Source organism: Oncorhynchus keta, chromosome 3 (assembly GCF_023373465.1).
Source record: "Oncorhynchus keta strain PuntledgeMale-10-30-2019 chromosome 3, Oket_V2, whole genome shotgun sequence".
NCBI lineage: Eukaryota > Metazoa > Chordata > Actinopteri > Salmoniformes > Salmonidae > Oncorhynchus > Oncorhynchus keta.
In genome coordinates, this window is record NC_068423.1 from 11,904,652 (window position 1) to 11,925,681 (window position 21,030).

The 21,030-nt window shown below is 42.2% G+C and overlaps 2 protein-coding genes across 5 annotated transcripts in view; both read left to right on the forward strand.

The window, feature by feature from the left end:
* Positions 1-1,359, forward strand: part of tut1 (terminal uridylyl transferase 1, U6 snRNA-specific) — a 15,562-nt gene extending 14,203 nt beyond the window's left edge. For both annotated transcript variants that reach the window (XM_035748841.2, XM_035748850.2), the window contains exon 10: positions 1-1,359. This exon is cut by the window's left edge and continues 209 nt beyond it. In XM_035748841.2, the coding sequence (XP_035604734.1) occupies positions 1-936 (936 nt within the window). In that variant the 3' untranslated portion in view covers positions 937-1,359.
* Positions 1,360-13,678: 12,319 nt separating this feature from the next.
* pyyb (peptide YYb) lies at positions 13,679-20,924 on the forward strand. Of its 3 annotated transcripts, XM_035753676.2 has the most exons (5): positions 13,679-13,798; positions 14,001-14,070; positions 16,787-16,974; positions 20,350-20,430; positions 20,666-20,924. In XM_035753676.2, exons 3-5 carry the CDS (start codon positions 16,787-16,789, stop codon positions 20,688-20,690), a joined length of 294 nt encoding a protein of 97 aa, XP_035609569.1. In that variant the 5' UTR covers positions 13,679-13,798; positions 14,001-14,070; the 3' UTR covers positions 20,691-20,924. The 3 variants fall into 3 exon arrangements, with proteins under 3 accessions (XP_035609569.1, XP_035609562.1, XP_035609555.1); XM_035753669.2 differs by lacking the exons at positions 13,679-13,798; positions 14,001-14,070 and adding an exon at positions 14,472-14,648; XM_035753662.2 differs by lacking the exons at positions 13,679-13,798; positions 14,001-14,070 and adding an exon at positions 14,475-14,637.
* The last annotated feature ends 106 nt before the right edge of the window (positions 20,925-21,030 follow it).

Here is a 21,030-nt window from a genome sequence, read left to right on the forward strand (position 1 = left end):
AATGTTGCGGGCAACCTGACTGAGCGCAGCCAGAGGAGCTTTCAAAGGGAGTGCCAGGAGGCAGAGAAGTACTGCCGCAGCCTGCAGTACATGCGCAAGTCCACCAAAGGTAAGGTGTGGGGCCTGGTGCGCCTTTTCACCCCCCGGGACGAGGGCCCTCACCACCACAAGGGGGCTGAGGGGGCAGAGCGGGAACTAGCCATCAGCATACCCTTCAAGGCGGCGTCGCTCCCCGAGGTGGTCCGCAGCCAGCTGCACTCTGCCGGGGATGGCTTCCGCTTGCTCTGGTTCCAGAAGGTGTGCTCTGCTGTGGAGGGGGTGATTCAGGGAGTCCTTAAGTGCAGCCTAACTAACACTGGCATGGGGGAAAGCACTGGAGCTGACGGAATGGATACTGCGTCTCCGATTGGCCAATCGACAAACGACCACGGTGAGAACGCCAGCCGCCTTGCCTCCAGTGACTGCAGCCCACAGAGCAAGGACACCCCAGGAACCAAGAGACCCCTGCTGTCCTCTGAGAGCAGCGGTGACTCCGTGTCCCCGCAGGGCAAGAGGCCCAGGTTGGACAGTTACATCGGGTCCCAGCCCGGTTCTCCACACTGGACCTACATCCAGAGGCACAGGGTGTGGGCGGGCCGGCGGAAGGTAAGGAGGGAGCTGCTTAAAGGTGGAATGGATATGGACTCCAGGCCAGAGGGCAGCAGTGTGGAGCTGGAGACCCAGGTGACCAAGCACATTGTGGACAAGGAGCCAGAGGACAAGGAGCCGCTGGAGTTCCAGGTTCAGGCCCAGGTGGTGGGTGGCACAGAGAGCACCAAGGCCGTGATCAAGTTTCGACCCTCTGCCGATGGTGCCGGACTGTTCCAGGACTTCTTTCACTTCCTGGAGATGTTCCTGCCCAAGATGGCAGACACACTGATGGGGAAGACTGGGTAGATGATTTCAGATGACGTCAGACTGTTTTGTAGAAGGGTTGTGTGGGTTCTGATAATCATCACTTTTTGTTTTTTCTTCTGAATAGTGGAAGAGTTGTTGATAAAACTAAAGGAGTTGTCTCTTCCGAAAACGGATCTGACCAAGATGGCTCTGAAGTGTTATGAAAGCGCTTGAGTAATGGCTTTGATAAAGCCATGAAAATATTGTGAAAATTGATTGTGCGATGTCATGCTATTAAGTTAGGTATGTTTTACTTGTTTTATATTAGGGTTGGCAAGTGCCCTGCAGCAATGCACTCCTTTGTATTGTTTCAGTGATTTGTTTAGTTTGACATCTTGTTTTATGGGGGGGGTTGAAGGAAATTAAAGGCTATTGAATACTGTTCTCAACAATTGGAATTAAATGAAAAACATATTTTATCAAGCGATGGGATAATTTTTTTTTTCTTCCCACATGCCGACTTTTGCCCTTTGTCTTGGCGCCGTTGTGCCACAGAATCTATCCAATGTATTGGACAAGCTCCCATGTCCATAAATCACAATGGTAGGCTGTCTACCTAAGGTCTCCAGGGGGACTTGCCTGTTTATGATGTTACACAGGTCATAATTACATGGTGCATGCATCATTGACCCTCTGTCCACCATTGAAACAGCCTGGCAGACACAGGTCTATGCCATGGGAAGTGTGTTCACTGGAAGCCTGGTCCAGATAGGCCTCTGCTCATACGACAGACCAACAACCGCAATTGCTCAGGCAGATAGCCTAGGTAATAAAGCAGCATATCTGCCGCCATAGTTGGCAGTGGATAGGCGTAGTGCTGGGCGGTATGGCCAAAATATCAGCTCACGGTAGTTTCAAAAAATTTTGAAGGTATTTGATAGTATTTTATGTTTTTAAATTATATTGTTTGCAACACTCATTATCGAGTTCCAAACTGCCCCTGGAAGCAACATCAGAGCGATAACTGTTCGTCAGGGGGCTTCCTGAAATGGGTTTCCATGGCCGAGCAGCCGCACGCACACAAGCCTAAAATCACTGTGCTCAATGCCAAACGCCGGCTGGAGTGGTGTAAAACTCACTGCCATCTGGATCAGTGGAAATGCGTTCTCTGGAGTGATGATATCATGCATCACCATCTGGCAGTCTGACAGATGAATCTGGGTTTGGCAGATGCCAGGAGAACGCTACCTGCTCCACTGCATAGTGCCAACTGTAAAATGTGGTGGAGGAGGTATAAGGGTCTGGGGCTGTTTTTCATGTTTCAGGCTAGGCCCCTTAGGTCCAGTGAATGGAAATCTTAATGCTACAGCATACAATGACATTCTAGACGATTCTGTGCTTCCAACTTTGTGGCAACAGTTTGGGGAAGGTCCTTTCCTGTTTCAGAATGACAATGCTTTTGCGCACAAAGCGAGGTTCATACAGAAATGGTTTGTCGAGATCGGTGTGGAAGAACTTGACTGCCCTGTACAGAGCCCTGACCTCAACCCCATCGAACACCTTTGGTATGAATTGGAACGCCAACTGCGAGCCAGGCCTAATCGCCAAACATCAGTGCCCGGCCTCACTAATGCTCATGGCTGAATGGATGTCGGATCATCCCTGCAGCAATGTTCCAACATCTAGTGGAAGGCCTTCCCAGAAGAGTGGAGGCTGCTATAGCATCAAAGGGGGGACCAACTCCATATTAATGTCCATGATTTTGGAATGAGTATGTGTCCACATACTTTTGGTCATGTAGTGTAGCTACTAGAACCATGCTATCACTGAAGACTGAAGTGACCACAGAACAAAATGTACATGTTTAGTACATGAAACAAAGCCTAAAGGCTCTGTCACCATTGCACTCATCATTCCTGCACTGTCTTTGAAGTCTGTCTTCGCAGTACATCAAAGACTCAAGAAGCCCTGCTTGTTAGATGTTTTACACATGTCCTAGTACACCACTGTCAGAACATAAGGCTGGAAGAAATTGAATAAGAAATTGAGTTTTGCCATATAGCAAAATATTAGCTATTGTCCCCCATGATCTGTCCCAACGATGAAGTCCAACAGGGAACATGCACCATTTTCTCTTAATTGCTTTTGTAGATGCGTGTATATTATATGCAGACTATCGCAATGGAGAATTATTTCATGTAGGCTAATTGCCCAACCATTGTCAGTTTCATGGAGCTCTCCGAGTAATCAATACCATCACGAATTGATTCTGCTTCTGAATCTTTTAACGTTCTTACGTAATTGTTGTTTTGTTTGTTGTGACACTAGCGTCAATCTTTAATTAGGGAAAAAACCCACCTAATTTAATATTCGGTGTCATTGGTGTCCATGATACAGCCACTGTGTCAATTTGTTCCCCAGACACCCTACATTCCCACGTATTCAGATCAATGGCATCAATTAGTCCTAACTCCCAACAGACTGAGTAAATAAAGTTACCCATGGAAATAAGGTTTATGTGGCTGCCTTTTCTGTCTTAAACAGATATATCAGGTGGCTTTCTATTGGTTTAATTAGTCAGATCTTTTTAAGGAGGGGGGGGGGTTAATTGCTTCTACAGGCAGACTGGCTTTGTTCCTCTGTGGAGATGACAAGCTGCATCTGCTGCGAGGGAATCAAAGCAACGTTTCTCATCCACAGCTAGCAGAACTGAAGGCTGTGTACGTAGAGGGTTTTACGTGGAAGAAGAGTGAAGCATTTTTGGACACATAAGCTACAAATGACATACCGATCGGAAGGCATGTCTTACTCTGCCAATATAATCTCTCCCATGTGTGGTGACTCAAGGATTATGTTCCCCACGTTAAATGGAAAAACCCTGGGAAATGCCATCTCATTGTTTTGATTATTGTTATTCGGTAGTGCTTCTAAGTGACGCTCGAGGGCTTTTCAGGGCATTTCATGTATTCATAAATTATTGCACTAACAGACAGTGATATCCATTGATGAAGTCTGCAGTGCAAACAGACCGGGTTGACTGGATCACTGGAAAGCACTCTGCTCACATTAGTGGCTGCCTCAATCAGAAGATAACGCTAAATTAGCCTTGCAATACTACTGGAAGGAGTCAGATTTCTCTGGGGAGACATCCATGAAATTAAGTGCGTGGGCTTCTTTCTGTGCATTAGTCCTCCCTCTACTATGCTACTATGTTTGGAAGCAGCAAGTGTCATGAGTACAAAATAGGGTACAATCATATTGTCTCCTCTTCAAAGCGAGAGGTTTTTCAAACAGAGGATTTTGGTCTTGCCTTCTAACATAGTATTACCATATCTGGTATTCCATGGAATACATATTTATATTTACATACAGTACCAGTCAAAGTTTGGACACACCTACTCATTCAAAGGTTTTTCTTTATTTTTTTTATATTTTTTATACATTGTAGAATAATAGTGAAGACATCAAAACTATGAAATAACACATGGAATCATGCTGTGAACAAATAAGTGTTAAACAAATCAAAATATATTTTAGATTCTTTAAAGTAGCCACCCGTTGCCTTGATAACAGCTTTGCACACTCTTTGGCATTCTCTCAACCAGCTTCACCTGGAATGCTTTTCCAACAGTCTTGAAGGAGTTCTCACATATGCTGAGCACTTGTTGGCTGCTTTTAATTCACTCAGCGGTCCAACTCATCCCAAACCATCTCAATTGGGTTGAGGTCAGGTGATTGTGGAGGCCAGGTCATCTGATGCAGCACTCCATCACTCCTTCTTGTTCAAATAGCCTTTATACAGCCTGGTGGTGTGTTGGGTCATTGTCCTGTTGAAAAATAAATGATAGTCCCACTAAGTGAAAACCAGATGGTATGGCGTATCGCTGCAGAATGCTGTGGTAACCATGCTGGTTATTTGTGCCTTGAATTCTAAATAAATCACTAACAGTGTCACCAACAAAGCACCATCACACCACCTCCTATGTAAAGTAAATGTCAAATGTTCACTGTTAAAGAAGGATCATCAGCACATACATTGTTATTAGTTACACCTGTAATTGAGTAATGGGCACACCAACATTAGTAACAAAATGTGGTGTGTGGTTGTGACTGAGTTGTATTTGCTGCCTTCTTGGAGTGCATTAGCCTGAGACTTATCTGGAGGAGTTTATTGGGTCAATGAGCCTTGGAAAAACTAAACTGTTTGCCTTTTCTTTATTTTCTGTTACTTCTGAATGTTTACCCGTGGAGACGGCGATCGAGTGAGGAGATGAGTTTGCCTTCTGCCTGTTGTTTCTTGTCATTGACTTTTATTGCGAGTTGGGTAAACAGAAAGAGTCAGTAGATTACTATCACGGGAGAACGGACAAGTTGTAGTGGGATACACTGTGCTTTTACTGCTATCCCATAGGCCGGATGTGAGGGGTGCAAGAGTAAGGTACAGTGGGGCTCCAAATTATTGACACCCTTGATAAAGATGAGTATAAATGGCAAAAATAAATCTATAATATTATTGTATTCTCTTAAATGTATACTAATACAATTGCTCAGAGAGATTTTGTTTAACAAGTAATTATACTTCTCAAAAAGAATGTGTCAAAATGATTGATGCCACTGTTTTCAATACCTTTCAATACCTCACCTTGCGAGGATAACGGCACCGAGTCTTTTTCTAGAATGTTTTATGAGATTGGAGAACACATTGGGAGGGATCTTAGACCATTCCTCCATACAGAATCTTTCCAGATCCCTGATATCCTTTGTCTACTGTAAAATATACTGGTGGATCTTTGATGTTATGGGGCCTATTTTGCTTATCCTTGCAAGGGTAGGGTGCTGGAATATGGAAAACGGGTGCCAATCAATTTTAGCCCTATCTTTTTTAGATTGCTTAGTATTACTTATTAAACCTAATCTCTTTCTCTGTATTAATATAAAATAATATACATTTTCAGTTTTTTTTGAGCATACAATATAGCTCAGTATTTGTTTTTTTATACACTTTTTGCTCATCTTTATCAAGGGTGCCAATAGTTAGTGACCCCTCTGTACAGACGCTAGAATTTTTCATTTGTATACCTAATTCTTATGAGGGATTCTCTTTACTCAATATGGTAAAAATGTGGTAAAAATGTAAATTATATCTATATATCATTTAGCATTTGTTCTCAACAATGATCCTGGTAAAAAATAAATAATAATCCTGGTATTGACATGTTTCTTATTGCTTTTCAGGCTAGATAAGAGAGATACACTTAAAGATAAGTAGTCGCAGACAGAGAGATGAGGGAGGTTAAACTACGTATCGACATCACAGTCAACTTCTCAGACAAACAGTTTTAAATCAGGAAATAGTCTTCATGTCACACACACACACACACATGAGAATGTGTGCACTTTCACATGCAAAATAATGTATCACACACACGCACCCCACTCTTTCTGCATGCGCCGTTCATCTTTGCCTCAACCCTGACTAGTATCCTGGTCCCTGCTGCTGAAAAACATGCCCACAGCATGATGCTGCCACCAGCATGCTTTACCGTAGGGATGGTGCCAGGTTTCCTCCAGACGTGATGCTTGGCATACAGGCCTTAAGAGTTCAATCTTGGTTTCATCAGACCAGAGAATTTTGTTTCTCATGGTCTGAGAGTCTTAAGGGACCTTTTGGCAAACTCCAAGCGGGCTGTCATGTGCCTTTTACTGAGGAGTGGCTTCCATCTGGCCACTCTACCATAAAGGCCTAGTTGGTGGAGGGTTGCTGAGATGGTTTTGGAAGGTTCTCCCATCTGCACAGAGGAACTCTAGAGCTCTGTCAGAGTGACCATCTGGTTCTTGGTCACCTCCTTGACCAAGGCCCTTCTCCCCCAATTGCTCAGTTTGGACGAGCGGCCAGCTCTAGGAAGAGTCTTGGAGGTTCCAAACCTCTTCCATTTAAGAATGATAGAGGCCACTGTGATCTTGGGGACAATTCCTTTGCCCTCATGGCTTGGTTTTTGCTCTGACATGCACTGTCAACTGTGGGACCTTATATAGACAGGTGTGTGCCTTTCCAAATCATGTCCAATCAATTGAATTTACCAAAGGTGGACTCCAATCAAGTTGTAGAAACATCTCAACGATGATCAATGGAAACGATGCACCTGAGCTCAATTTCAGGTCTCATAGCGAAGGGTCTGAATAATTATGTAAATAAGGTATTTCATTTCTAAAAACCTGTTTTTGCTTTGTCATTATGGGGTATTGTGTGTAGAATACTATTACGCAATTGCTGTGACTCAGTCTCATATCAAGTCTCAGCTCCCCTTTATCCCACCCAGGGCAATGGCCTCTGTTTATTCTAGACCTTCATGGTCTACTGTTCACATGACACCTATGTCCCTACAGTCCTTATCATAGGGTATTCATATCAGTCAACTTGTTCAATTAAATTCCTGAGAGGGAACTTCATGTGTGGTGACGGAGCGGTACATAGAACGTAGAACACATCAACGTAGAACACACAATCATGTTCGGTATTAGAGGATTAGAAGCATTATATGCAATCACAGGTTATACACATCTATATTTGCTATGATAACGTAGAGATGTGTACAAAATAAATGTGTGTGTGTGTGTGTGTGCTCTAAGGCTGTATTTTTATATGATCAGAGTAACAACCATGTTATTAATCTGTGACTAGTCTTTCTTCTGACCTCTCACTCCAGCAGGTCACATGGAGACTGCATCATATAGTCATTCTATCTATAATGCAATCTGGAATTATGTAGGTGTAGGCCTACAGAACTACTGCTATTTGGGGTTTATTTTTTTCCCTCGGCTGGTGTATTTTATAGGCTACCTCATATGAATAATTCAACAAGAAATTACTCATCAGGGTCATTCATACGTACACCTACACCGATATGGGTGCGTTTATGACCATTTTACACGGTTCTCGGCAATTGCATATACAACGACTTCTTGGCTATTCTTCTCTATACATAACTGACTTATTCAGGTAAGTATGCAACAAAGTTATCAATGTAACGTTTCTTGAAGAAAAACATTTATAAGCCTAGTTTTGATATTAAATTAAAGAATGTAGGCTTTTATGCACTGACCTATCCTGTTACCATATTACACATGGATCTAAATTCCCATCAATTACATTTGCACAGATGAGACCAGAGTCAATAGAGACAATTTGAACACCGATTACAATCTTCTCCTGATCAGCGACTCATTAAGACAAATACTCCAGATTAATTTACACAAACTCCTCCTGTAGGCTGGTATTGCTGAATGCTTGCCCCATCCCACTGGGGACACACTTGTTGAATCAACTTTGTTTCCACGTCATCTCAATTAACTTACTCATCAAATCACATTTTATTTGTCACATGCGCCGAATACAACTTTACCGTGAAATGCTTACTTTACAAGCCCTTAACCAACAAGTAAATTATTACGTTACAAACAAAGTCCCACCATTCACTCCTAAAGATCATTCTAAATAAGAGAACTGGAGAATTTCCATTGCAATGCAGAACCAGGCGTCGAATAGTGAATGGAGGGATTTGTTTGGTGTTCAACTTTCATATTTACGTTTTTTTTATCGGCCCATCCACCACTCCCCCTCTTCGGAGGACAAAAATAACTTCCTTTTTTTGTTACGTGTACATTGTACAGACATTTTTACATACATTACACTTTTTTACGCAGTAGTTACATTGAAAAAATATAGCAATTCGTTTTTTTGATGGACTGTAAAACTAAGATATTAGGGTGGTTGTTTTCAAACCACAGGGCATGACTCGAAACTCCCCGAGTAGCACGTAAGAAATAGAGGCTAGCAGCAATTTATATTGATTGGTTTGTTGCCTTTAGAGCTCCTTGAGAATCTCCAGGGTTCCTCAAGTCACCACTAATTCTAAGAGTGTACTGCATAGGCCTACCCCTTCAAAAAATACAAATAATTGTGTGCACAGTGTGCTATTAGCGTGCTAACAATCATTAAGACAGACTGGTGAAATAACTAGCATAGCTAGCCATTGCTAGCATTTACTTATTGAAGTAACTTTTGAATGTAATGGAGTTGATTGTAGCCTCTTCACTCTGGGAGATCTGTAGAAATGGGTCTTATCCTGTACCCCGATAACATATTTAGCAGCGCTCTGGTTGACCTATTTCTGATACACTTTTACAGTCACCGATGGCAAATCTATAGTGCCTTACCAGTCGATACGGGCTATACTATGGTAAAAAATACATGTTTAAATCTACATTTTTCCAAGTTCACTGATCTCAGATGGCAGCGCACCTTTAGGGAGATATGGTGTGAATTCTGTAAACTCTATAAAAGTGAATATAAACTTTTCTTTTCACACATTGTATAGCCTGTACCGACTGGTAAGGCATTGTGCTGATAAATATGTTTTTGGGGTATGGGATGTCTCCTTCAGCGACGGGAGACCATATGTACAGGACCATACGTACAGCAAAGATGCTAAGTAACAGGTCAACTATGACATTGCTATACACTACATGCAGTGGCGACCCCTCATTCAGGGCAGGTGGGGCAGAGCAACAAAAAAAAGTGTTCTCTAGTTGAGCCGTGATGGCTCAGTGTTCTGTCACTCATGGGAACACTACGTAACCGCAAAATCTACGAGGAGAACTCGAGGGTGCTGCCATAGAGTTACATTAGAAGTGCCCATCCAAGAACGCTCAAGGTCATTGGCCAAGGATAAAATTATGTCAAATCAAGTTATATCTACAGTAGCTTTGATTGGACTGATCATGTCAAAATCTTAGCCAGCAGTCATCATCATGAATCAAGTCGACAATCTACTGGCAAATCCTTTTCAATCCTTGTCATATGAAGTGAAATTATAGATAAAACATATCGGTTCTCATCGGCCATTGGATATAAACATTAGACAACAAGTTGGAAATCGTAAATTCAGCAATGAGTAGTTTGTAAGGAATCAGTGGCTAACTGCATGCATTGCAAAGCAATCACTAGCCTGCTGTTCAGTGGTGGGTGTGTGGTCAAAGTCTGGATTTAAGGGTCTCTTTTCCAAGCTTAAAAGGATAACGATTCACATGCCATGGGCCAGAAAAGGTTGAATACATTGGCCATGCTGTCAATCCAGCATGACTTCTGCCTCATTCAAAACAATTGGAATCTCGGAACTGGGAAATCTCAGTTCAAGACAACTGGGAACTAGGGGAAAAAACGAGCTCCAACTGGGATAATACGTTTTGAACGGTCATCCAACTCGGAATTCCATGTCTGGAACTCGGGCCTTTTCTTCAGCTCCGACCTGAAGATCACTGACGTCATTTTCCCCCAGTTGTCTTGAAAGCACCATAAATCCAGAGAATGCCAGACTTTGAAGACAAAGCTTGATGACAAAATTTGCCCACGAAAGACGGCCACGCCACCTTCCTGTTCATGTGAGCGTAGCACAACAAGGTGAGTCCAAAAATGTATTGTATGCTGCTGCATAAATTATGTAATATGCCAGGGAGATATATATACTGTAAGTTAAGAAAGTAATACTAAGTGTATGTTGTGTCGTAAAATGTTAGTAGCCCATGTGCCTCACCCTAATAATTTGGTCTCTTTCCCCCTCATAACTTAGCCTAATGTTCTGACTTGGTGGTGCACATGTAGCCCATAGCCTGTTTTTGAGAAATGTAATCATCGATTATTGTAAGAGCTTTCATTGTCTGCTTATATGCCCCCTTTATTTATCTTGTGGTTCTGACTAGGTCTACAGGGAGAATACTGTAAGAACGGCCCATGTTTAGAATTCTGTCACTGTACATTTTAAAAGTGCTGAACAAATAGTTATATTGACTACGTCCATTCTAGCTCGCTCATTCATGTCTTAATCGAAATTACGAATTGCCTCTTATCTGCTCGGCGTCCCCTTATGCCATAGTTTGTACATCTCAGTTGTCAGTAGAAACCACATTTGTTTAAGCATGTCAGCCATATCAGCTATGTTTTTTTAAAGGCAGTAAATGAGGCTGAATGAAATGTCAGACTAGGCTCCGCTGATAGCCAGGTGTAGCAGTGGTAAGGATTTACTCCATGGGGCTGAAAAGAAAGCTCTGCTGTTTGGACAGCTTTATGTAGGCCCTAACAGTTTGTGGGCACCGTTTGGCACCGTTATAGTGCAAATAATGCTGTGTTGTGTGGCTTTTCTGGCATGCATCTAAAAAAAAAATGGGGAATTTGCCCCACCAAGATTTACATGTTCAAATCACCACTGACTACATAGCTAAAAGAATGTGGACACCGCTTCAAATGAGTGGATTTTCCTATTGAAGCCACACCTGTTTCTGAAAGGTGTATAAAATTGAGCACACAGCCATGCAATCTCCATAGACAAACATTGGCAGTAGAATAGCCTTCACTGAAATGCTCAAAATGTTCAAAGTGGCACCTTCATAGGATGTCACCTTTCCAACAAGTCAGTTTGTCAAATTTCTGTCCTGCTAGAGCAGCCTCGGTCAACTGTAAGTGCTGTTATCGTGAAGTGGAAACGTCTAGGAGCAACAACAGCTCAGCCTCGAAGTGGTATGCCACACACGCTCACAGAAAGTGACCGCCGAGGGCTGATGAGCGTAAAAATAGTCTGTCCTCGATTGCAACACTCACTAACGAGTTCCTCTGGAAGCGCAAGAACTGTTCATCAGGAGCTTCATGATATGGGTTTCCACCATGCACAATGCCAAGCGTCGGTTGGAGTAGTTGAAAGCTCGCCGCCATTGGACTCTGGAGAAGTGGAAAGGCGTTCTCTGAAGTGATGAACCAAGCTTCACCATCTGGCAGTCCAACGGACTAATTTGGGTTTGGCTGATGCCAGGAGAACGCTACCTGCCCCAATGCATAGTAACAACTGTAATGTTTGGTGGAGGAGGAATAATGGTCATGGTTCAGGCTCGGCCCCTTAGTTCAAGTGAAGGGTTCTGTGCTTCCAAGTTTGTGGTAAGAGTTTGGGGAAGGCCCTTTCCTGTTTCAGCATGACAATGCACCCATGCACAAAGCGATGTCCATATAGAAATGGTTTGTCGAGATTGGTGTGGAAGAATGGAACTGGCCTGCACAGAGCCCTGACGTTAACCCCATCAAACACCTTTGGGGATGAATTGGAACGCCGACTACGAGCCAGGCCTAATCACCCAACATTAGCGCCCGACCTCGCTAATGCTCTTGTGGCTGAATGGAAGCAAGTCCCTGCAGCAATGTTCCAACATATAGTGAAAAACCTTCCCAGAAGAGTGGAGGCTGTTAAAGGGGCAAAAGGGGAACCAACTCCATATTAATGCCCATGATTTTGCAATGAGATGTTCGACCCGTAGGTGTCCACAAATTTATGTTGATATAATTCATGACGGTATCTACAATCCATTTATAATTAAAAAACACATGATAAACTCAGCAAAAAAAAGAAACGTCCTCTCACTGTCAACTGCGTTTATTTTCAGCAAACTTAACATGTGTAAATAAACTGAGACTTAAGCTGAACAAGTTCCACATACATGTGACTAACAGAAATGGAATAATGTGTCCCTGAACAAAGGGGGGTTAAAATCAAAAGTAACAGTCAGTATCTGGTGTGGCCACCAGCTAAATTAAGTACTGCAGTGCATCTCCTCATGGACTGCACCAGATTTGCCAGTTCTTGCTGTGAGATGTTACCCGACTCTTCCACCAAGGCACCTGCAAGTTCCTGGACATTTCTGGGGGGAATGGCCCTAGCCCTCACCCTCCGATCCAACAGGTCCCCGACGTGCTCAATGGGATTAAGATCCGGGCTCTTCGCTGGCCATGGCAGAACACTGACATTCCTGTCTTGCAGGAAATCATGCACAGAACGAGCAGTATGGCTTGTGGCATTGTCATGCTAGAGGGTCATGTCAGGATGAGCCTGCAGGAAGGGTACAACATGAGGGAGGAGGATGTCTTCCCTGTAATGCACAGTGTTGAGATTGCCTGCAATGACAACAAGCTCAGTCCGATGATGCTGTGACACATCGCCCCAGACCATGACGGACCCTCCACCTCAAAAATCGATCCCGCTCCAGAGTACAGGCCTCGGTGTAACGCTCATTTCTTCGATGATAAACGTGAATCCGACCATCACCCCTGGTGAGACAAAACCACGACTCGTCAGTGAAGAGCACTTTTTGCCAGTCCTGTCTGGTCCAGCGACGGTGGGTTTGTGCCCATAGGCGACGTTGTTGCCTGTGATGTCTGGTGAGGTCCTGCCTTACAACAGGCCTACAAGTCCCCAGTCCAGCCTCTCTCAGCCTATTGCGGACAGTCTGAGCACTGATGGAGGGATTGTGCTTTCCTGGTGTAACTCGGGCAGTTGTTGTTGCCATCCTGTACCTGTCACGCAGGTGTGATGTTCGGGTGTACCGATCCTGTGCAGGTGTTGTTACACGTGGTCTGTCACTGCGAGGACGATCAACTGTCCGTCCTGTCTCCCTGTAGCGCTGTCTTAGGCATCTCACAGTACGGACATTGCAATTTATTGCCCTGGCCACAGCCCTTATGCCTCCTTGCAGTATGCCTAAGGCATGTTCACGCAGATGAGCAGGGACCCCTTCTTTTGGTGTTTTTCAGAGTCAGTAGAAAGGCCTCTTTAGTTAGTGTCCTAGGTTTTAATAACTGTGACCTTAATTGCCTACCGTCTGTAAGCTGTTAGTGTCTTAACGTCCGTTCCACAGGTGCATGTTCATTAATTGTTAATGGGTCATTGAACAAGCATGGGAAACAGTGTTTAAACCCTTTACAATGAAGATCTGTGAAGTTATTTGTATTTTTACTAATTATCTTTGAAAGACAGACCTGAAAAAGGGACGTTTCTTTTTTTGCTGAGTTTATGTGTCGATCGTTACTGCTTGAAATCAGACAAAGGTAGGCTATCTCAGCCACCCGGGTCATAGACCAGGGGTTCCCAATGATATATTTTTTTAAATGATATTCCCTAGTTAACGCTGTTTGATCATATTCACTAAATTTTGAGTTTGGCATGTTCTCCCAAATCATAATAAGGACATGAAAGTACATTAAATGCCCTTAGTTGACACTGAAAGGTTGTATTTTATGCTTTGCTCAGGTCTGGAACCAACAAGACCCTGAACAGCTTCTACCCCCAAGCCATGACTGATAAATAGCTCGTTCAATAGGTAACCAAATAGCTACCCGGAATATATGCATTGGCTCTTTTTGGACAATTTAAAAAACATTTTTACCCATCACATAAGCTGCTGCTATTGTTCACTATCTGTCATTGTATTCCTAGTTATTTGTTAAATGTACATATCTACCTCAATACCCCTGCACATCGACTCGGTACTGATACCCTGTGTATATAGCCAAGTTATCTTTACGCATTTTGTATTTATTATTGCTTTTATTATTACGTGATACACTTTTTAAAAGTATGTATCTATTTTCTTTCTCTATTCGTTGTTAGGAAGGGCCCGTAAGTAAGCATTTCACTGTTAGTCTACACTTGTTGTTTACAAGCATGTGACGAATAGAATTTGATTTGATATTTTCAATAGGGAAAGAGTGCTTCCGTACTCCGCTCGTTCTCGCTTGCGTAGATTGAGTTGAAAACGTGACTTTGCCGTCTCTCAAGGCGCGCGCATCAGGTAGCCTTGACCATATAAACCATCCGGATTTGGGAATAATAAAACGCACAACCAGAACATAGTGAAAACCGGTGAAGCAAGCAAGCCTGCTGCAGAGTGAGTAATGAGTTACGTTTTGCTCTCTGTGACTATGCTGAGTTGGGAGGTTTTGACTGTTGAATTAGTTTTAGCAATTGGGTAGTTTTTGAAATGCGATGGCAATGCCATTTAGGAAATAATAAACTACATTTTTCTTTATTTAAAGGTAGGCTATTTTGGTATCATCCCATTCTAAATCAACTAATTTGGCATCTTAATGACGATTATCAGTAACAGTAGAACTATCTACTAACCCTAACCCTTATCCTAACCCTAAACTTTGTCCTAGCCCTATAACTCTAACCTTAGACCTTATCATAACCCTTATTCTAAACATTACCCTACAATCCTAATCTAACTTCAGGAAGCAGTTGCTTATCAACAGTTTGTTAATAGTGTGACCACCAGATGGACTATCCAAATCAAGTGTGACTAATCATTTTTACCATTATGATAACTTTGCGCATACTACAAAGTAGGATCAATGAGTTACCCAGCTAACTTTGATGAACAACCATAAATAACTATTGATTTTCTGGTTCATTAAGAAAGCTAAACTTGGATATGCGTTTTTGGTTGTTGAGTCAATTACACCATGCCCCCCCAAAAATAGTTAATTCAGAACATTTAGGGAAGCTAGTTGGCTAACTCCTTGATCCTGCTTTGTAGTTCGTACACCCTACAGGTGGGTGCTGTACTACGGTCATTTTGCAACCCAATCACTACAACTGTTATTGGGTTGTTGCTGAATGTTTACTCTGCATCATTTGTATCTAATGAAGGAATTTCCTTCATATATTCTAAACTACATAAACATATGTTGTTTTAGTAGTTTATAACATCTCAAACTGGATTCTACTAGACGCTATATGGCACATAAACAGTATAGTATGATTGTGGAAGAAATTAGAGGGAAATAACAAGAGGAGTAAAGAAACGAAGGACAATAACATGTAAGAAAGTAAGTATTGCAAATAGGCTCATTTTATGTAAGGATTTATGCATTTGTGGAATAATAGAGCTGTTTTGTGATCAAGTAAAAACTGTGCAGAATCGTTTAGTTCGATTTTCACCAAGAGCTTGGAAGGTTCCCAAATACATTTTACAAGGGCATGGAGAGGGTCTAGTATAATGTCATTGACACAATTGTTAAAACAGAGTGTGTTATTTATAAGCCTCTACAATGCCTCTTTGATAATTTCATAGCAAGTGACAGGTGAAGTGGGACATTCATTAATTTCTAATGAGAAAATAGTGCCCCACTTCATCTACTAAATTGCCCCACTGCAACTGAAAGACACACTTTAGCAAAAGTAAGGGTCTGATGTTGTTTTAGGTATTGTAGCAACCACTGAATAATCCATTATCCACTCGTTTTCATCATAAACATGTAGATTAAGACCGTAATTAATGAAAATAAACATTACTTGAGTAGGGTAGGCTGATTTTGATTGTCTACATAGCGATTTACCAAAAGTGTCCCTATAATGCTGACTTCACCCTCGGAGTAGTAACACCACAGATGCTCAAATCTAAGGTCGTTAACCCTTTAACCTTTCATTTACTAAAGTGATATGATTAATCAATTTTGCTCACAATTTAATTTCTCTTCATTTAAATTGAGTAACACGCATGACACTTTGTATTTAGACACACTAAACGATCAATGGAATCGTTAAATGACTAAATGGGATTGACTAATCTGAAGGGAATGTTCAAGGTCCTTGTATATCTTTGTAATGAGTGATTCTCAAACATGTTTGATGTGTAAGTATTTGTAATTTTAAAGTGTTTTTCATGGTTGCAAAGGCAAAGGACGCAAATGCAGTAGCAATTAGCAAGAGTAAGCAATTATTTAATTATCATTACTTAACACAATATAATGTTCCATAGTATTGTAGAATCAATAGGTTGAAGACCAATTGGTTTATTTCGTAAGCAACTTTGGCACACATTTCAGCACCATAGACAGTGCAACTGCTAATGTGTCTCTGATACAGACTCCTTTCAAAAAGACGAAGACTTACTCATCTGAGTCATCAAAAAGCTTTGCTTAAAACGGATAACTTTGAAATTCGGATGCCAAGAATGCCAAGCTTTTGTTAAACTTTTCTTTAAGTCCAGCAGACGTCAGGGAAATGCTATAGCCTACATTCTTTATTTACAGATGGCCAACACACTGAGACCCTGGTTGATCCTTGTCGTCCTCGTCCTGGGCGTGCTGGTTTGTCTGGGCACTTTCACTGATGCCTACTTTACCAAGCCGGTGAGCCCCGACGACAACGCGCCTCCGGAGGAATGGGCCAGATACAACACAGCGCTGCGACACTACATCAACCTCATCAATAGACAGAGGTGAGTGAGTTCAGCACTCTGTAGGTTAGCATTTTATCTACACGGGAAAACCTTGTCTTAGATATGGCACGAGAGTCCGAGATAATGCAATGTTTCAGCCTATTGGGGGGGGAATAAATAAATAATAAAAAATAAATGCCATTTAGCAGACGCTTTTATCCAAAGCGACTTACAGTCATGTGTGCATACATTCTAAGTATGGGTGGTCCCGGGAATCGAACCCACTACCCTGGCGTTACAAGCGCCATGCTCTACCAACTGAGCTACAGAAACCCGGGGAACAATTTCTCAAACCAGTTTTATGGGAACGGAACCTCCCACTGACAATCAATAGACTCGGCATATGCCTTCAATAAATTTGTTTTCAAAGGTAAAAAAAAAAATCCATCTGCCAAATTACAATAAAATGTTGCTGATATTCTGAAGAGGGTTAAATTACCACTATAGCCAAGGTCACAGAAGAAGCTCTGAGGGGACAAGAGATGTTTGAATTAATCCTGAGGATAATGATATTCTCTTGGCTCTCCAAGTTCATGTCCTGTCTCTGTGCCTTGGGGGCAAAATGAAAGCACAACAGGATTTGCCCCTGTCTCTCAGTACAATTGAGTCTGTGTGTCTGTGACACTGCATCAACCTCATCACTAGATAGAGGCGAGTGAGTTCAGCACTCTGTAGGCTAACATGTTATCAACAGGGGAACACCTTGTCTTAGATATGGCACGATAGTCAGAGATAATGCAATGTTTCAGCCTATTGCAGGGGGGGGGGGGACAATTTCTCAAACCAGTTCTATGGGAATGGAACCTCCTACTGACAATCAATAAACTGATAGCATATTCCTTCACTCAATTTGAATACAAAGGCAACAAAAAAATCCCAATACCTAAATTCCAATCAAATGTTGCTGATGTTCTTAAGAGGGTCAAATTACCGCTATTAGCCAAGGTCACGGGAGAAGTACTGAGGAGACAAGAAATATTTGAATTAATCCTGAGGATAATGATATTCTCTTGGCACTCCAAACAGGCAGTTGTTCTGAACACTGTTATAACATAACTTCATTCCAGTTTTGGTAAGACATATATGCAGCAGCATTACACAGACAGAGAGATTAGTATTTAGAGAACAGAGTGTAGTTATTTCAAATAATGATGGTATGGACAGAAAAGAAAAGGAGCCTGGTTTTGCTCTAGGCATTAAGTTAATGTCGTGTGTGTGTGTGTGTGTGTGTGTGTGTGTGTGTGTGTGTGTGTGTGTGTGTGTGTGTGTGTGTGTGTGTGTGTGTGTGTGTGTGTGTGTGTGTGTGTGTGTGTGTGTGTGTGTGTGTGTGTGTGTGTGTGTGTGTGTGTGTGTGTGTGCTGTGTCCACTGAGCCTTTGGGTGCGCCCTGCAACCTCATTGGATAACACTGGGCCGGCCTCTTGCTAGCTGTCACTCAAATGTGAGGGGCTGAAGCTCATGGGCTAGAACTCAAATTCCTAGGGGGCAGGCACACGTGGTGGGAAATTTAGGGAAAAATGCACAGCACAGCTTCAAGAAAACAGTTGCTTTCTAACTAGGGATTTCGTGGCTAATTGAGGTAAGACAGTAATTCTGCTCATAGATTATGCATGTAAGAACTACACATGGACACATTCAGCGCAAAGCGGGAGGTTTAAAAAATACTTTCTTAGTCGCCAAAATATCGGAGCATGTCTTTAAGTGGGCTGGAGCTGTCAATGCACTACAAGGGCTGTGTGCCATGCAGTTCAGCCCCTCTTGTTCTCACACAAAGGGAGATTCACTCCTCATTGGCAAAGCATTGATTTCAGTGATTTAAAGATGATTTAAAAGCTGTGTCACTCTCTGTGGAACCAAGGATTGCTTGCCTTGCTGAGCATTGGACTTTAAAATCTCTCCTTGTTTAGAGCTAATTGCTTGAGATATGTGTTCTTGCCTCTGGAGATAAAAAGGGTATAGGCGAGTAGTGAGTACACACACTAGGGCAAGGGTCCACATTACATTCAGCCGTGGGCCTATTTTTCCTTGGGCGGATGGTCGAGGAGCCAGAACAGCGTTTCTAAACCATTAGCACACTGCAAATGAACAGCGAGAATCCCAAACAGATATGGTTTTTGACAAAAACAAAAATATATGCCTCTATTTATGCGTGGGAATATTTGGGAACACACAGTACCAGTCAAAAGTTTGGACACACCAACTCATTGAGGTTTTTCTTTATTTGTACTATTTTCTACATTGTAGAATATTAGTGAAGAGTTTAAAACAATGAAATAACACATATGGAATCATGTAGTACCCCAAAAAAGTGTTAAACAAATCAAAATATATTTTAGATTCTTTAAAGTTTCCACCCTTTGTCTTGATGACATTCTCGCAACCAGCTTCATGTAGAATGCTTTTCCTTTCCAACAGTCTTGAAGGAGTTCCCACATATGTTGAGCACTTGTTAGCATATTTTCCTTCACTCTGCGGTCCATCTCATCCCAAACCATCTCAATTGGGTAGAGGTTGGGTGATTGTGGAGGCCAGGTCATCTGATGCAGCACTCCATCACTTCCCTTGGTCAAATAGCCCTTACACATCCCAGAGGTGTGTTTTGGGACCTTGTCCTGTTAAAAAATAAATGATAGTCCCACTAAGCATAAACCAGATGGGATGGTGTTCTGCTGCAGAATGCTGTGGTAGCCATGCTGGTTGAGTGTGTCTTGGCTACTTTGAAAAATCTCAAATATATTTGTTTAACACTTTTTTGGTTACTACATGATTCCATATGTGTTATTTAATAGTTTTGATGTCTTCACTATTATTCTACAATATAGAAAATAGCTAAACAAATAAAAACCCTGGAATGAGTAGGTGTGTCCAAACTTTTGACTGGTACTGTATTTCCTAAATTAAAATCACTTTGAGCTGATTTCCTATTGATTTTACAGTCTTATGTCCAACAATGAAAATTATATATATTTTTTTGCTCAGAAAACTTGTGGGCCAAATAAAATCACCGGCCCACGGCCTGCCTATTGGGGGAACCCGGCAGTAGGGTATTCACACCAGTAATGTCTGCGTAGTTTCTTGAAACTTTGGCTCTTTCTCAATACATTTTTCTCATATTCCTGGCATCCTCTCGCCTCTTTCTTAAAACGCATTGGAGAAGGAGTTCTGAAGGGAAGGACCTTGGATCTTCTCTTCCAGTACTCAGAAAGGCTAATTGAGGTAGTGTCTTGCAATTCATGGGTCTGTCAACGATCAGGTGGCCAGGCTATTCATCGCGACAAGGGGACATGATATGATCTTAAGACCCCTGTTAGCACACTACAGCAAGTAATGTATCTCTTGGTGACATACAGCATGTGATGGTCTCTGTGTCCAATAGGTATGGAAAGAGATCTGCACCTGAGTCAGCTCTGGGGTGGTTGCTGTTCAGAGATGAGTCGGAAGGCGATTTAACACAACGGTGAGAGGATGAAGAGACTGAGGGAAAGGGTGATTCAACGTGACTGTCTGCTCTTTGTTACAACAGACTCATCATACCTTGAGTTTATCAACATGACTCATGCATACACCCGCAGTAGGAATGTGACAGTCCACTCAGAGATTCCTGGATAGCAATATCTAAGTTTGATCACTAGATATGGAGTTTAGTGAGTTTGGAAGGCCAGCTACTGACTTTCTGTGTCTTTTTCTAACAGTTCGGGTGGCAGTGATCTCGGATAAATCTGGGTCCCGTCCCACTGGCATGCTGTTCCACTCAAATGGTGGGCCTTACAACAACTCAAATAGGCTGCTCAACTGGCAACCTTCACTGGACTGTGTGGCCCACTATTTATGTTCAACATCTCTGTCTCTCTTTATCACTCTCTCATTCCAACACATAATTGTCTATTTTTGGTTGTTGACATAATTTGTAATTAAATTCAACAATGAATAATAAATAAATGTGTTATAATACATCTTGTCACAGTGAATTTTGTTGAAAGCCTTTCCGTTTCTGTGACTCAACAGATAAGCAAACCAATATTTATATCCAAAAGCCATGATTGGAAATGATCCTAGA

Coding starts and splice junctions, on each gene's coding strand:
- pyyb (XM_035753676.2), top strand. CDS start 16,787: ATGGCCAACACACTGAGACCCTGGTTGATCCTTGTCGTCCTCGTCCTG. Junction 16,975..20,349: donor AACCTCATCAATAGACAGAG/GTGAGTGAGTTC, acceptor TGTGTCCAATAG/GTATGGAAAGAGATCTGCAC. Junction 20,431..20,665: donor GAAGGCGATTTAACACAACG/GTGAGAGGATGA, acceptor TTTTTCTAACAG/TTCGGGTGGCAGTGATCTCG.